Here is an 18,315-nt window from a genome sequence, read left to right as displayed (position 1 = left end):
TATTCTTCTCCAACACCATAACTCAAAAGCATCAATTCTTCTACGGTCTTCCTTATTCACTGTCCAACTTTCTTATGCATATGAGACTATTGAAAATACCATGACTTGGATCAGGCGCACCTTAGTCCTCAAGCTGACATCTTTGCTCTTCAACACTTTACAAAGGTCTTGTGAAGCAGATTTGCCTAATGCAATACATCGTTTGATTTCTTGACTGCTGCTTCCTTGAGTGTTGATAGTTGATTTGACTCATTGTGACCCCTTATAGGGTTTCCGAGGAGTGGCTGGTGAGTTTGAACTGCCAACTGTTCCACCTGCATCATTGTTGTTAAGTGCCATCAAGCCGGTGCTAACTCATAGTGACCCTATGCACAACAGAATTAAACACTGCCCAGTCCTGTGCCATCCTCACAATCATTGCTACATTTGAATCCATTGTTGCTGTCACTGTGCCAATACATCTCATTGAGGGTCTTCCTCTTTTTCTCTGACCCTCCTGTTACCAAACGTGATATCCTTTTCCAGGGACTGGTCCATCCTGATAATATGCTCAAGGTATGTGAGACAAAGTATGGCCATCTGGCTTCCAAGGAGCATTCAGGCTGTACTTCTTCCAACACAGATTTGTTTGCTCTTTTGGCAGTCCATGGTACTTTTAATATTCTTCTCCAACACCATGACTCGAATGCATCAATTCTTCAACAGTCTTCCTTATTCACTGTCCAACGTCCATAAGCATATGAGGTTATTGAAAATACCATCTTGGGTAAGGTGTACCTTAGACCTCAAATTGCCTCAAACTGACATCATTGCTCTTGAAGATGTTAAAGAGGTGTTGTGCAATAAATTTACCTGATGCAATATATTATTTGATTTCTTGACTGTTGATGGTTGACCCAAGCAAAAGGAAATCTTTGACAAATTTAATCATTTTTTAATTTATATGGATGCTCTTGCTTCAGTGGTGAGGATTTTTGTTTTCGTTACGTTGAAGTGCAACCTGTACTGAAGGTTGTGGCCTTTGATCTTCATCAGTAAGTATTTTAAGTCTTCTTCACTTTCAGCAAGGAATGTTGTATCATCTGTATATTGCAAGTTGTTAATGCCACATTTTTCTTCATATAATGCAGCTGCTCAGATTATTTACTCATCACACAGATTGAATGAGTATGGTGAAAAAACACAAGTCTGGAGCACACCTTTGCTAATTTAATGCATATGGTGTTCCTTTGTTCTGTTTGAACTGCCTCCTCGTTTATGTAGCGGTCCCTCATGAGCACAATTAAGTGTTCCAGAACACTTACATTCTATAATATTGTCCAGAGTTTGTGATGACCCACATACTTGAAAGCCTCTGTGTAGTCAATAAATCACAGGTAAACACCTTTCTGGTATTCTCTGTTTTCAGCTGAGATTCATCTGACGTAAGCAATGATACCCTTGTTTCATGTCCTTTTCTGAATCTGGCTTGAGCCTCTGGAAATTCTCTGTCAATGTATGGTTGCAGCCATTTTTAAATTTTTTTTCAGTAAAAATTTACTTGTATGTGATATTAATGATATTATCCTGTGATATCTGCATTCCTTGAGTTCATCTCTCTTTAGAAATGGCACAAATATGAATCTCATCCAGTCAGTTGTCTAGGTAGTTGTCTTCCAAATTTCTTGGCATAGGTGAGTGAGTGTCTCCAGTGCTGCATCAGTTTGTTGAAAGATTTCAATTTGTATTCCCTCAATTCCTGGAGCCTTGTTCTTTGCTAATGTCTTCAATGCATCTTGGACTCCTTCCTTCAATATTATTTCTTCTTGATCATAAGCTACCTCTTGAAATGGTTGAACCTCATTTCTTTTTGTTACAGTGACTCTGTATTTCTTCCATTTTCTTTTGATTCTGTCTGCATCATTGAATATTTTGCCCGTAGAATCCTTCAAAACCTCAAGTCGAGGCTTAATTTTTTTTCTTCAGTTCCCTTGTCTTGAGAAATGCTGAGTATATTTTTCCCTTTTAGTTTTGTAACTCCAGGTCTTGGCACATTTCATTATAATATTTGACAGTTTTCTTGCGCTGTCCTTTGAAATCTTCTATTGAGCGCTTTTACCATCTCATTTCTTCCATTTGCTTTAGCATCTCTACGCTGGAGAGCAAGTTTCAAAGTCTCTTCTGACATCCATCTTGGTCTTTCCCTTTTGTCTTGTCTTCTTAAAGACCATTTGCTTTTTTACTGTATAATGTTCTTCATCTCATCCCACAACTCTCTGGTCTTCAGTCTTTAGAGTATAATACATTAAATCTGTTCTTCAGATGACATCTAAATTCAGTTAGGACATGTTCAAGGCCATAGTTTGGCTCTTGTGGGCTTGTTTTAATTTTCCTCAGTTTCAGCCTCACCTTGCACATAAACAATTGATGACCTGTTTCACAGTCTGGTCCTGGCCTTTTGGCTGATGATATGGAGTTTTTCCACTGCCACTTTCCACAGATATAGTCAATTTATTTCTGTGTGTTTCATCTGGTGAACTCCATGTGTATATTCATTTTTATGTTGTTTTAAAAAGGTATTTGCAATTAAGAAGTCACTGGTCTTGCAAAATTCTATCATGCAATCTCCAGCATAGTTTTTATCACCAAGGTCAATTTTTCCAACTACTGATCCTTCCCCTTGTTTCTAACCTTTGCATTCCAATTGCCAGTAATTTTCATATACTGATAATTGTTGACTGCGTGTATGATCAGTTTCAAACAGAAGAAGTTGATGAATTATTCAATTTTATCATCACTTGTGTTTAGTGGGTCATGTGTTAATTTGAATAATAATGGTGTTAGCTGGACTTTCTTGTAGGTGTATGGATATTTCCCATCGCAGACAACATTGTACTTCAAGACAGATCTTCATATGTTCACTCTGTTGATAAATGCGATGCCAATCCTCTTGAATTTGTCATTCCTGGAATAGTTAACCATGTGAATTATCAGATTCACAGTGGCCAATACCATTCCATTTCAGCTCTCTAATGCTCAACAACAAGCAGCGATGTCTAGGATATGATATTTATGCCTTCCCTTTCATTTTTGACAATTTCCAATTTTCCTAGATTCATACTTTGTGCATTCCATGTTTCTATTATTAATGGGTATTTACAGCTGTTCTTCTTCATTTTGAGTTGTACCCCATCAGTAAATGAAAGTCTTGAAGGCTTTAATCCATTTGTGTCATCACGGTAAAGCCTACTTTGAGGAAGCAACTTTCCCCCAGTCATATTTTGAGTGGCTTCCAACTGAGGAACTTATCTTCTAGTACTGTATCTGTTTACTGGTGTCTTTCACCATATTTCAATATTCAATATTCTGGCGCTATCTGACAGTGTTCTACTGCTATTCATAAGGCTTTTAGTGACCCTGCTGATATTCAAAATACTGGTGCCATAGCTTCCAGAATCATTGCAAAATGCTAGCCATCATAGTATGGCAATCTGACAGACAGATGGTGGTCCTGGAGGTGAATAGGACTTAAAATCTTTAATGATGAAGATTAAAGACTACTGCCTTCAGTATGCATTGCACACCAATGTAAAGAAAACAAAAAATCTTCACAACTGGACTTATAAATAGCATCATGATAAAAAAGGTAAGATCAAATCTGTCAAACACTTCAATTTGGTTGGCTTCACAATCAACATTTGTTGATAGATCAAACAACATATTGCTTTAGGCAAATGTATTGCAAAACATCTTTTTAGTGTTAAAGAGCTAAGATGTCAGTTTGAGGATTAAGGTGTACCTGACCCAAGCCATGATGTTTTCAGTCGCCTTATATATATAAGAGACTTGGACGTTGAATAAGGGCGACTGTAGAAGAATTAATTCATTTAAATTATGGTGTTATAGAAGAATAATGAAAGTACCAATGATTGCCAAAAGAACAAATACATCTGTTTTGGAAGATGTGCATCTGGAATGCTGCTTAGAAGCATGGGTAATGAGACTTCATCTCTGGTTCTTTAGACATGTTGTCTTCAGGGATCTGTCCCTACAAAATGGCATCATGCTTGGTAAAATGGAAGGTCAGTGAAGAAGAGGAAGATGCCCAATCAGATGGATTGACCCAGATGACAAAACCTTCCTAGATAAAAGCAAGAATGATTTTAAGTACTTATTGATGAAGAGCAAAGACTATGGTCTTCAGTATGGATTGCATCTCAATATAAAGAAAACAAAAATCCTCACAACTGAACGAATAAACCACATCATGATAAATGGAGAAAATATTTAAATTTCAATAAGCCATTTTAGCAACATATTATCACTGACTCCAATTGTTCTTGCCAAGATATTAAGTCCTGAGTCACAGAAGAATGCATGTATATACATATGGAGTTCTGGTAGCACAGTGGTTATGAATCGGACTGCTAACCTCAGGGTCAGCAGTTCAAAACTCCCAGCTGTTCCACAGGAGAAAGATGAGGCTTTCTGCTCCTGTAAAGATTTACAGCCTTGGGAACCCTGTGCAGGGTTGCTATGAGTCAAAACCGACTCCACGGCACATAACCACCACCATATATATGTATAAAATCTCCTTTATCTAGTTATATATTTTACCCTCTATGATCCATAACAACCCTGTAAGGCTGTAAATATTTATGGGAGCAGAAAGCTCATCTTTCTCTGTTGGAACTGCTGGTGGAATTGAGCTACCGACATTGTGCCTAATAGTCCAGTGCTTATTCTAGAGCACCACCAGCACTCCTTAGTCCAACATCAACTCCCACTTGTGATCCCATAGTTTCTGTCAGTATGACTGACCAACAATTTCAATTCCTTTGGTATGTTAACTTTTGAGAAGAAGGATTGTACTTCCCAATAAGGCTGTATGTTGAGATCAACCTGAAGACCACGGGAAAAAATGGGGTTAGAGATTGGAAGAGGCTCCTGGTGTGGCACTGTAGGATCAGCACTGGACTTTGAATCATAAGGTTGGCAATTCAAACCCAACAGCTGCTTCTCAGAAACCCTATATAGGTTTGCTATGAGTTGGATCAGACTCAACGGTACTTAACAACAACAGAGCTTGAAAGAAGCTGCTCCTTTCAGCAAGCAACGTTCCATCCTGAGTGTTTATCTTTTGAACCTCTTCTTCTTGACTTGAGTTCTCATAGAAGCAAAGATATAGCCAGTGTATATGTGTTTTACTTGGGAAGTAAGCTCAGTGAATAGGAGTAAGGGACAGAGGAGTGAAACATGGGAAAAGAGAAGTTAGTGCACAGCTACATTACTGAATTGATCACAACTCGAGGTAACTGATACTCAATCCAGGTGACTGATGCTCAATTCCATGTGAACTTCTTAAAATCCTTATGAAAGGTATCCCAGAGCTATCTGGCCATGAGATGTAAGGGAGACTATTCATCAGCTTACATCCTTCATTGTTCAAGTTTGTGCTTCTGTATTGGCACCAACTGTCATTGCTAGCATAATGAACTTTGAAACGTTGTCACTCAGAACTGCTTGAGGAGTAACATGTTGTTGTTGTTAAGTGCCATTGAATCAGTTTTGACTCATCATGGCTCTGTATAGGATTCCTGGTGAGTTTGAGCTGTCAAGCTTGCAGACCAGCATATTAACCTGAAGCACCCTACCAGGAAAATTATTTTATTCTCTGACCATAACCAAGTTCTGTCAGTTCAATCTGCTTACTACCCAACATGTATTTCACCAACTTTCAACTTATTGGTGTTGTTGTGAAGTGTTATTGAGTTGGTTCTGAGTCATAGCAACCCTTTACAGGGTTTCCAAGAAGCAGCTGGTAGGTTTGAACTGCTGATCTTGTGATTTGCAGTTCAGTGCTTATCCTATAGTGCCATACCAGGACTCCAACTTTCAACTACTATTCTTCAATTCTTACATTTCACCCCATTCACAATATCCTACTGGTTTCAAATAGGTTCACATCCTATCTCCAGTATATACTAGCTCTTTGGCCTTGGGGAAGTCATACTTTCTAGGTTTGTTTTCTTGTCTATAAAATTGGATAATAACAGAACCAGTTTTATGGCGTTGTTATGAGAACAATTTGAGGTAATGCATGTGGAGTATTTAACAGTGTCTGATACATAGGAACCAGTCAATTAGTGAACACTATTGTGATTATGATGGTGATTATGATACGTAATGGTATTTGTCCAGCACAGGTACTACAGTTCATCACTTCATCTGCTCTCTTACCTTTTGACCCTTGGGATCCTACAGGAACCTTACCAGTAAATCTTAAACCTGATGCAAACAGTTAACATGCTTCACTGCTAGGTGAAAGAGGTGAGAGGTGAAAGGTTGGCAGTTTGAATCCACCTATAGGCTCCTTGGAAGAAAGGCATGGCCATCTACTTGCAAAAAAAAAACAAAAAACAAAAAAAAACAGTAATTGAAAATTCTATCAAGCTTAGTTCTACTCTGATATACATGAAGTTGCCATGGGTTGGCATCGACTCAACAGCAACTTGCAACAGCAGAAGCAAGAAATGTTTGCTTCTGCATGTGAAATCTTAGTAGAGACCAGAAGATAAATGGGAGGTATATGTTGCAAAGGAGCAGAAGTCAAAAGAACTATAAATGTCTTCTTGCATTCAACTGAAAATGCTGAGTGAGTGACTTCAACATAAATCCAAATATTTGCAATATTGCACTAAATAACATGAATATACAGAATTGTATATGCTTACTTACAACTTGACAATGCATTCTAATGACAAAAATACAAACATGTTACATCTGTTATATAAAGTCTGTAAATTAGAATAAACAATGAGATTCTAGAGTCTGTAAAGGCAAAATAAATCTTCTGAATTCAGTAAATACAAAATATGACATTTCTCCTTTCTGCTCAAAGAAAATTATTACAAGTAAATATGTCAGCACAGTAAATTATAGTTGATAATTATATCAATCGAATACTTTCTTGCATAAATAGTAATGGTATTCACAATCAATCTAAATTGGAAGTAAACCAAGAATCTTGCATAAATAGTAATGGTATTCACAATCAATCTAAATTGGAAGTAAACCAAGAATTTTTTTAAAGATTAGATTTTCTCAGATAATATTAATCTTAGCTATGCCTTTTCATTTATGTTTACTTAAATTTATTCAAATTAAAGGGTTATATTTTATCAACATGTTTGGATAATGAAAATCAAAAGGAATTCCCAAATAACAAGTATATATTTGCAAGCATGGAAATGTTCAAGTTAGGAGAATACGTGAACTGCCCTTATAGACTTTTAAATACTCAAATTATGCATAGGAACTTATCATTTTATTTAGATTCACCCCTTTTTCATCATCAAAATTTCCAAAGATTCTCCAAATTTGCTTCTGTCTCTTTAAAATTCTATATATATCCACAGATTAAATAATAGGCATTTTCTTATTAGGGTTAAACTGGTTGTTTCTTTAGAATAAAATACAAAGATTTGCTAGTTCACTATTTAGCTAGGACAGTGCTTCACAATCTTGGCAGAACATTAAAATCACCTGTAAGCCTTTTTTAAAAATACATGTGTCTGAGCTCCAATCCCAGAGATTCTAATTTAGTTGGTTTAGGATGGGGTCCAAATATATATATTTTTTAATTAAAAAATCAAATGATTGAAGTGCTCAGTCAGGACTGAGAACCACTGATCTAAGCAGTGTTTCTCAGCATGGATTGCTCTTCAAAGTCTCTTGGTGCACTTGTTAAAAACTTAGCTTCCTAGGCCACTCTCAAAAAATGTGATTTGTCATTTTGAGGGAATTCATGTTCTTAACAAGCAAGGCCAGTGATTCTGACATTTAGCCAAGTTTAGGAAACACTGGTTCAGGACATCCAATAAAAAGTATAAAACAAACTAGACCGGTCTGTTTTGAGCTTAATGGCAAAATCTCTCAAACTCATCTTAACTTTGCCTGCTGTCAAAAAAAAGTTTTCTAATTTTTAAGTGTATGTGTGTTTCATTTAATTTTCTTTTAGTACCTTTCAGAATATTCAAGAACCAATTAAATTACATATATTAATTTTACATTTTTATACACACATATGTATATAATGTGTTTACACATATCCACTTAAACACACAATATATAAAAACAACCTAATTACTCTAAACAATAAAACTGTCTGTTCAGTGATGTTTTCTTTGGTGAACATCTCTTTCAATATAATCAGGTGCTAGTTTTCTCACCAATTCTGAATCACCATGTTCTACTCAAATTAATTTGGGATTTTTAATTGGCATTCTGAGAGTCTGAACAACACTGGGCTTAGAATGCTATATAATCAAGTACAGTTCCTTCAAGCCTTCTTTCTCTTCCAGAACACCTCATCTTCGTCGTCCTGTGGGAGATAACACCACTAATTGAGTGTGGGAAAGGAGTTACATTGTGATGACCAGTCTTTTTAGGTGGATCCACCCAGTGAGACTCCCTACAAAGCTGCTTCTTGTTGGACAGGCATCATTCAACCAGGAATCAAATGATGATTACTAACTGGGGTGTGGGGGGTGGGCTGGATGAGGGACTCCTCCTGTGTTTTCATAATTCAAATATTTATTGAAACATTTTAATTGACAATATTTGTTATTGTACATTTGTACTTCTCAAATCAGTATGGAATTCTAGAAATGCATAGTTCGTCTAGAAAGATCTCTTTGTAACCTTTGTTCAAGAGATAAACATCTGAATATTACTCCAGACATAGAAGACTTTCCACCAGCAATAATCAAACAAAACACAAAAAATTAATAAAGCAACACCTTCATGTCATCAACAACAGTAACACCAAAATAAAAATTTCTGACAATAATTCTGTGGGACTTTCATTCTTTATGATCTTTCAGTTATGAATCTGCTACTCAAGGTCAGCAGGTCGAAACTACCAGCCAGTCCACGGGGGGGCAAAGATGAGGCTTTCTGCTCCCATAAAGATTTATAGCTTCAGAAATCTTACGCAGAGTTGCTATGAGTAGGAACCGACTCCATGGCACATAACCACCACCACCATATGCTCCCTTTTTTTCTTGCTGAGTAATTTTACTCACTACTCCTAATTCTCTGTAGTTAGATTTCTTTGAAGTTTGGGTGGGTGGGTAGGAGTAATAAACCAGGGTTAGGGTTAGGAGCTCTGGTAGCGTAGTGGTTACGAATCGGGCTGTGAACCTTAAGGTCAGCAGTTCGAAACTACCAGCCACTCCGCGGGAGAAAGATGAGGCTTTCTACTCCCGTAAAGATTTACACCCTTGGAAACCCTGTACAGGGTCGCTATGGGTCGGACCCGACTCGATGGCACTTAACAACAACAACAACAACAGGGTTAGGACTATGGCCAGGATTTCGTTTATTATAAGGATTATAGTTAGGACTAGGGTTAGTTTTAAGAGTCAGGGTTGGACTAAGGCAACCCAACAGCTTTGCTGAATATATGATTCTTGTTGTTGTTGTTGTTGTTAAGTGCCATCGAGTCGGGTCCGACTCATAGCGACCCTGTACAGGGTTTCCGAGGGTGTAAATCTTTACGGGAGTAGAAAGCCTCATCTTTCTCCCGCGGAGCGGCTGGTAGTTTCGAACCGCTGACCTTAAGGTTCGCAGCCCGATTCGATTCGTAACCACTACGCTACCAGAGCTCCTTGTTGGCAATATTTTCCTGTCAATTTTAAATATGGCATTCCATTGTATTCTTGCCTGCACGGTTTTTGCTGAGAAATCGGAGTGTAGTCTTATTACTTTTCCTTTGTAGGTACCTTTTCATTTTTCCTGAACTGCTCTCAGGATTCTTTTCTTGTTTTTGGTTTTGAGAAGTTTGATTATAATATGTCTTGGTGTTTTCTTTCGGGGGTCTATATCCTGTTTAGATTCATTCAACTTCTTGAATATTTATCTTCTCGTCTTTCCTGATACTAGGAAAATTTACTTCCAACAACTCTTGGACAATATTCTCTATGGGCTTTTTTGTTTCTTTTTGTTCTGGAATTTCTATCACACGTATGTCATTCCTCTTGATATTATTGCTATCGTTAAGTGCTATTGAGCTAGGTTTTGACTCATAGCAATCCTGTATAGGGTTTCTGAGGAGCATCTGGTGGGTTTGAACTGCCGACCTTCCAGTTAGCAATTCAGTGCTTATTCTACAGCTTCACATTAGAACTCCTTCCTCTTGATTATTATTGTTGTTATTAAGTGCCATCAAGTCGGTTCCAACCCATAGTGACCCTGTATAGGGTTTCTGAGGAGCAGCTGCTTACCTTGTGGTTTGAATTGCTTACCTTGTGGTGATTCAACTGGTCCATGTGACAGAGTGTTTATCCTACAGTGCCACACCAGGACTCCTTCCTCTTGATAGTGTCATAGACAAAACTTTGGGAAAATCAGGAAACAAATTGACAAAACAATTGGAAAACATGGGAACCATACAAAAGCAGCAATTAGAAAATCAAAATTACTGCACTTGAAGAAAATCTCTCAATATTCATCTGCTAGAGGAACAAACAGAAAAAGTAGAAAAAAATGTCCGAAGAAAGTCTAAGTTTTATTTCTCCCTTTTTCTGATTGTACCGCTAGCAAATAAATACTGAGAGACTTTTCTTCAAGTCCAGTAATTTGGTATTTCATTGATTCAATTATATTCAATTATGGGTTTGTTTGTTTTTTCCTGTTCAGTGTATTATCTATTTCTGAAAATCTTATGACATCTTCTGATCTTCTAATTGCTGTTTATGTATAGTTTCCATTTTTTTTTCAATTATTTTGTCAGTTTGTTTCCTGAATTTTCCCCAAATTGTCTGCTTTTCTTGATTTCATCTATAGCTGTCTCAATCTTTCTCTCAATCCATTGAAGTACCCTAGTTAGCATCCCTTTAAATTCTTTATCAGGTAGTTCTGATGCCATTTCTTCTGTTATATTTTCTGCCTGTATTTTGGCCATCTGTTTGATTGACTTATTTCTTTGTGTAAGCTGAAGTTGTCTGTTTTCTCTGAGACATTGTAGTGTTATTTAGTTAGTGATTGTCTATTGGTGTGTTGTCAGGCACTCACCACCTGTCTCCCGGTGGATGTGGTAGAGAACGAATAGGAACCCTTTTCATTGTGTAGAGTAGTTCAGGACAATTCATGGACCCCAAGAAGCAGGCGCACTGTTCCAGGCACCCAAGTCCAGGCAGAGGAGAGGAGAGGATGCACAGGGGAGGGGAGCAATGGCCACTGAATTGGTAGATGTGGGGAACTGACCATGCCCCCAGCTACCAGGAAGGCAGGGGCATAAGGGAAAATTTTACTTGGTGCCAAACTGAAGCCAAGTCCTATGCTCATAAGCTGCTATGTCAGTTGCCACACACAAAAGCTCAAGATGGCCATGCCATGCCATTCCAGTCTACAGTCCTATGGCTTTTCTTCTCTTTCATTGATCCTGTTCAGCTTCCTCTTCCAGTTGGCACCCAACCATCTCTATGTTCTTAGCGTCCCAGGGCTACCATCTGTATCTGGATCACGCAGTCTCCCAAGTTTTGTTGCAGAGGGTCAGCTTCTGTGCGTCTCTTTACTCCTAGGTGTTTTGCTTAAGCTCAATGTGTTCATTTAGTTTTAACATTTCTACAAGTAAATTTATTGTTTGTTTTTCAATATTTGCAAGTGAAGCAAGAATAAGATATGAAAATACAAAAAAAGAAGACAAACCGTAAGAGAACAATCATTATTATGCTGTTAAAATTTCACAATTGACTCTCCAGGAAAAAACTGACAAGAAAGCAACTCAGATTGATGATTTCCACGGTGCAAATACTCACACTAGAACTGAATTTAAGCTGTCAGTGTGATGCCTCTGACCCACACAGTCAGCTCTAGCAAACCAGAACTAGTAGCTTGAGTATACATTGCTGGGGGAGGCAAAAAGAATTTGCTTATTAAATATGCATAATAACCCAATTTCAAGAGAATTGGATTTAAGTTTTGGCATGACTACTTATTAACCACTTGATCTCAGGCAAGTGCCTATCATGGTTTCTGATACATAGCAATGGCTTTGTAAATAGAAATTTATTTCCCTTGTTGCTGTTGTAGTTGTTTAGCTCCTTGACTCAGTTCCTAGTCATAGCCACCTTGTATAGGGTTTGGAGGAGTGGTTGGTGAGTTCAAACTGTTGAACTTGTGATTAAAATGATCTTGTGATCCACTGCTTATCCTACAGGCCTAAGCAATCCACATCCTTCTTAATAAATTTATCTAAATCTTTTCTTCAATACAACCCATTAGATGCATTTTCCTTAGCATGCTTTAAAAAAGAGTTACATACGTCACACTGATAGCATGTACTCTTCATTTAATGTGATGACAATGGTAGTTTTCCTCAGTTTTATTATGAGGAAACAATCTATCAAATCCCAATAGAAGGGCATCTATAAAATACCAGACGGATGCTCTTCAAAAGATTGATCACCTTCAAAACTGTCAAGCTCATCCAAAACAGGAAAAGTCTAAGAAACTGCTTGAGCCAAAAGGAAGCTAAGGGATATAAACAGGTATCCTTAGTGGGATTCTGGAATAGAAAAATGATACTAGGTTTAAAAAAAAAAAAAAAAAAGAAAGCAATCTGAACAAAGTTATATTGTTGTTGAGTTGATTTAATTCATGGAAACCTCATATATGCAGGTTAGAACCGCTCCATAGGGTTTCAAAGCTGTATGACCTTTGGGAAGCCAATCCCCAGCCTGTGTTTAAAGGCGTCTCTGGATGGGCATGAACTGCCAGCCTTTCCACTAGTAGTCAAGGACTTCATCATTTGTACCACTCAGGGACTCAATGAAAAAAGTACAGACTTTAGTTAGTTATTAATAATTTATCAGTCTTAGTTCATTAATTGTATCACAGTAATATATGATATTAAGGAAGTCTGGTAGTGTGGTGGGATACCAGTGGGACTGCTAACTGCTAGGTCAGCAGTTCAAATCTATCAGCTACTGTACAGGAGATGAGTCTTTCTGCTCACATAGCATACAGATTTACAGTCTCAGAAACCCTATCTAGGGTCGTCGTGAACTGGCGTCAACCCCACGGCATACAACCACCACCACCATTACATAATATTAATAATAGAGGATACTGGATGGGAAGTTTATTTGAACACTACTATCTGATAGCGTAGTGGTTAAGAATCGGGCTGCGAACCGCAAAGTCGGCAGTTCGAAATTATCAGCTGTTCCACTGGAGAAAGATGAGGCTTTCTGCTCCCGTAAAGATTTGTAACCTCGGAAACCCTGTGTAGGGTCACTGTGAGTCGGAACCGACTCCACGGTACTTAACAACAACAAAAACAACGTCTGTGACTAAGGAGCTCTAGTAGCGTAGTGGTTACGAATCAGGCTGCTAACCTCAAGGTCAGTAGTTCTAAACTACCGGCTGTTGCGTAGAAGAAAGATGAGGCTTTCTGCTCCCGTAAAAATTTTCAGCCTCGGAAACCCTGTGTAGGCTCACAATGATTCGGAACAGACTCTACGGTACTTTACAACAACAACAACAACAACATTCATCTGTCAGTTTGTTGTACTGTTTTGGCTTGCGTGTTGTTGGGATTCAATGTGGACAGGTTTCAACTGAGCTTACAGATGAAGACAAACTAGGAAGAAGGAGAGACAGACTACTTCCCAACATTTAGTCACTGAAAACCTTATGAATAGCAGTGAGACACTGTTGATAACACTAAAATATTGAGTACTGAAATATGATGAAAAGCTCAAGAATATTGTCAGATATAATGCCAGAAGAGGATGCCCTCAGGTTGGAAGGAACTCAAAATACGACTGCGGAAGCGGTGCCTCCTCAAAGTAGAGTTACCTGTAATGACGTGAACAGAATAAAGAACAAACCAATCTGATTTAGAAGCCAGGACAGTCTGACTTCATCTCTCAAACTTCCGACGTGTTATCAGGAGGGACCTTTCCCTAGAGAAGGATATAATGCTTGGTAAAGTGGAGGATTGGAGACAGAGAGCAAGTCCCTCAGTGCAATGGATCGGCACAGTGACAGCAGCAATGGGTTTAGGCGTAGCAATATTTGTGAGTTTGGCTCAAGACCAGGCAGTGTTTCATTCTGTTGTGCATAATGTCACTATGAGTCGGTGCCGACCCAATGGCACCTAACAATAACAACAACTATCTGTGTAATTTTTCTGTAAATCAAAAACTGTTTTAAAACACAAAGTTTAATTAAAACAAAAAACTAATACAAACTTACCCATTTGATAAGTACTTGAAAACAATTCTTAGTCACCACTGAATTTTCTTTTCTGTTGGGTAGAAATTTTCAGTTTCTCAGCTTTTACATGATTCAATTTTAAGTTCGGCCTCCAGCCTGGGAATGTCCCATGGTTTCCTGAATAAACATTAATTACTCTTTCGTGCTTTATTGCCTTTGATTTTATGTTTCCCTGAAGAGTGTCCTTCTTCCAGACCCCTGCACTATTTAACTTCTCCTCTTCATTCTAAAGACACTAAAATGTTACCTATGTCATGTGACAAACTAGATGTAAGGACACTGCTTTCCTTATTCTCTAGTTTTTCTCTTTCTCTGGTCTAATGGCTCTTTGTACGTAGCTGTTATTTCATCATGAAAAAAACCAAACCAGTTGTTACCAGGTTGCTTTTGACTCATGGATGTATTTCCCATTTGTTGTTGTTGTCAAGTGCCATCAAGTCAATTCTGATCCATAACGACACTATATAGGGTTTCCAAGGAGCGGCTGATGAGCTTGAACCGCCGACCTTGCGTTTCAAACTGACTTTGCAGTCCAGCACATTAACCCACAGCCCCCATCAGGACTCCATATTTCCCACAGGTCACTTAATTTGGCTCCCTACTATGTTTTGATTGCCTGCTTTTCTGGACATCATAGTTCACGTTGAATTTTCCTCCTCTGAAAGTTGGAAACAGTTTTGTACCAACATATTTAGTATTTGATTGTCTATTATTGTTTTGATCTCTTTGTTGCATCTTCATTTTATCTCCTTAATTACATTGCAAGCTTGTTTTGTGGTGGTGGTAGTGTGCCGTGCAGTCAGTTCCAATTCATAGCGACTCTATATAGGCTTTCCAAGGTTGTAAATCTTTACAGGAGCAGAAAGCCTCATCTTTCTCCTGCAGAACGGCTGGTAGTTTCAAACTGCTGACCTTGAGGTTAGCAGCCCAACGCGTAACCACTATGCTACCAGAGCTCCTTAGGGCACAGTTATTCTCACTTGTTTATTTTGTTTCCCTCACATTCTCCAGCATTGAACTAGACACACAATAAAAACCAAACCTATTGCCTTGGAGTCAGTTCTGACTCAACCCCTTGTATGCTCCTTTTGGCAACTCAGCTGGCAGAGCCTACAACTGTACACATATAATAGGTACTTATTAATAATTAGTGACTTATTCTAGACTAGCACTGTGGAAGGATCAGGCAAAACACTGCACCCATGACAATTTGAATCCAAACTCTTGGAATACAACCTAGAAGTTCTTAAACTCAGCATTTTGTAGACTAATTTTCCCTGAATTCCCAGTGCAGGTTTTCTGTTACCAATTGATTGCAGAAGCACATATAATGCAATGATAATTTGAGCCCAGGGGCTAATTAAGGCTATTTCATAAAGGGAGTATGCTTTAAAGGGTGTAGCTTCTTTTATTTAAAGTTAATCACCTTTAATCCATTTACATTGAGGTAACCACAGTACCTTTACTTGGCTCCACAATAAACACCCATGGAAGCATCAGTCAAGAAAAATCAAATGAGATATTGCACTGGGCAAATCTACTGCAAAAGACCCCTTTAGAGCGTTGAAAAGCAAAGATGTCATTTTGAAGGCTAACTTGCACCTGGCCCAAGACATTGTATTTTCAACAGCTTCATATGCTTGTGAAACCTGGACAATGAGTAAGAAAGATTGAAGGAGGAGAATTGATGTCTTTACATATGGTGTTGGCCAAAAATATTAAGTGTACCATGAGTTGTCATAAAATGAACAAATCTGTCTTGAAAGAAGTATAGCCGAAATACTCCTTAGAAAAAATGATGGCAAGACTCTCCCTGTCAAGTACATTGAATGTACAATCAGGTGGGCCTAGTCTCTGGAGACTAGTGCTTGGTTAGTAGAGGGTCAGCAAAAAAAAGGAAGACCCTCTAGAGATTAATTGACTCAGTGATATCAACAATGGCCTAAAACTCAGGAGCAATTGTGAGGCTGGTGTAGTGCCGGCAGTGTTTTCTTCTATTGTAAAGAGGATGTTATGGGTCAGAAACAACCCAATGGTACCTAACAACAATAAGCAATAGTATCAGTGTGGATTGAACTTTGTAAATATCAGGTCAACTAACTAACCCCTTGTTTTCAGTCTTACTACACACGAATTTGCAAAATGCAATTTATTTATTTATATTTGTTGTTGTTAAGTGCTGTCGATTCCGACCCATAGCGACCCTGTGTACGAGAGCTTCTGTTAATAAATGATTGATGGGATAATAAAAAAAAGGTCAGTTTAGTTTTGTTGTTTGTTGATTTGTCAGTCGGTCTCTTTTTCTCCCTCTATAAGGAGCTCTGGTAGCGTAGTGGTTATGAATTGGGTTGCGAACCGCAAGGTCAGCAGTTCAAAACTACCAGCTGCTCCGCGGGAGAAAGATGAGGCGTACTGCTCCCGTAAAGATTAACAGCCTCGGAAACCCTGTGCAGGGTCGCTATGAGTCGGAACCAACTCCACGGCACATAACAACAACAATCTGACATTGATCTATAGTTTTCTTTGTGCTACTGCCTCTCTGTGACTCTTTGCCCATGTGCCTTTAGGATAATGTACAAGAGTCAGACTTGACCAATCAGAGTTTTCTATTATCCTGGCCAACTGATTTGTGCGGGGAGGCACAAGTGACTAAATACAAGCTACAGGGATTGTGTTTTGTATAAACTATTGGAAAGAAGACATAGTTTAAAAAATGATCAGTTCTGATGTGGCGCCATAAGATAAGCACTGGACTGTAAGCTGTAAGGTCAGTGGTTCACACCCACCAGTCACTCCTTGGAAATGCTATGTTGTTATTGTTAAATGTTTTAGAGTTGGTTCCAACCCATAGCACCCTGTATTAGGGTTTCCAAGGAGTGGCTGGTGAGTTTGAACCACTGACCTTGCATTTCAAATTAACCATGTGGTCCAATGCTTATCCCTACAGTGCCACACTAGGATGCCTGGAAATCCTATACAGGGACAGTATGAGTTGGAAGCCGCTGGACACTTACCAACAAAAAAAACATTGGAATGTAATCTTGGAGTTGGTCTCAATCTTTGTTTTCACACTAGGTAAACTGAATAACAGTGACACCAACACAAAGAAAAGCAGAGCTGAAAGACAGAGACTGTTTTTTAAATATTTGTTTTACTGTGAATTGGGTGAAGATTTACGGAGCAAATCAGTTTTAATTTGAAACCCCACAATGCAACACTTCTTATCCCACTCCTTCCCTCTATTTCCCATTTCCATTCCTCCTTCTTTCTTAACCTTTCCTACCTTCGGAATTTTGTCCTTGGGCAAATGATGCCCTTTTCTTTGTAAGTGGTTGATTATTCTCAGGACTGCACACTTTCCTCAAGTTGATGTTCACCTTATAGACTGAGACAGACAAACTCTTAATGTCATGAATTGAACACCTGGATTTGGCTATGCCTGAATATAGGCAATTCCTGGGCTTTCCAATTACATGAGCTACTAATTCCCTTGTCCTCAGACCTCAATAGTTCTCTGCTTAATTTTACTTAAACCAGATTGCAGAGTCCTGTTGTGGTGCTGTAGGATAAGCACTTGACCACAAGGCCAGTTTGAACCACAAGATCGATGGTTCAAACTCACCAGACACTACTCGGAAATCCTATACAGGGTCACTATGAGTCTGAACCAATTTGATGGCATTTAACAAGAGCAAGTCACATTGAGTTAAGTGTGTGTGCACTAGTAGAGTTTTAAAATATAAAATGTATACCGAGATTACATAGATCTACTTTTTATGCCAAAGTTAATTGATATTCTGTGTAAAAAGCCTTCAGAAATAATTGTTGGTAATTATCACTCGAGTTACTTCTAATTTTCAATAACCCTTTCACCTAGGAAAAAGACTGCAAGTTCCAGAGTTTGAAGGGGCTTTCCGCTGCAGACCATTGAACTCAGTGGGACCCAAAATACTGTCATTTCTAGCCAAGAATTTCCTTTTCCTTGTTCATGCATTTCTACTGTCCCATATGCTTCAATATAACATGCCTTCTTTTTACATTTTAGCTCTG

The 18,315-nt window shown here is 38.4% G+C and overlaps 1 protein-coding gene across 1 annotated transcript in view; it reads left to right on the top strand.

Moving 5' to 3' along the window:
• The window catches only part of DSC1 (desmocollin 1), a 75,915-nt gene that overhangs the window by 1,782 nt on the left and 55,818 nt on the right, over positions 1-18,315 (top strand). The window contains exon 2 of the mRNA XM_006835125.1: positions 14,444-14,535. Within this exon, the coding sequence (XP_006835188.1) occupies positions 14,444-14,535 (92 nt within the window). The remainder of the gene's footprint in view (positions 1-14,443; positions 14,536-18,315) is intronic.

This window comes from Chrysochloris asiatica, unplaced genomic scaffold, assembly GCF_000296735.1.
Source record: "Chrysochloris asiatica unplaced genomic scaffold, ChrAsi1.0 scaffold00015, whole genome shotgun sequence".
NCBI classification, from domain to species: Eukaryota; Metazoa; Chordata; class Mammalia; order Afrosoricida; family Chrysochloridae; genus Chrysochloris; species Chrysochloris asiatica.
The sequence above is the reverse complement of the archived record's forward strand: the minus strand, read 5'-3'. Positions and strand labels throughout refer to the sequence as shown.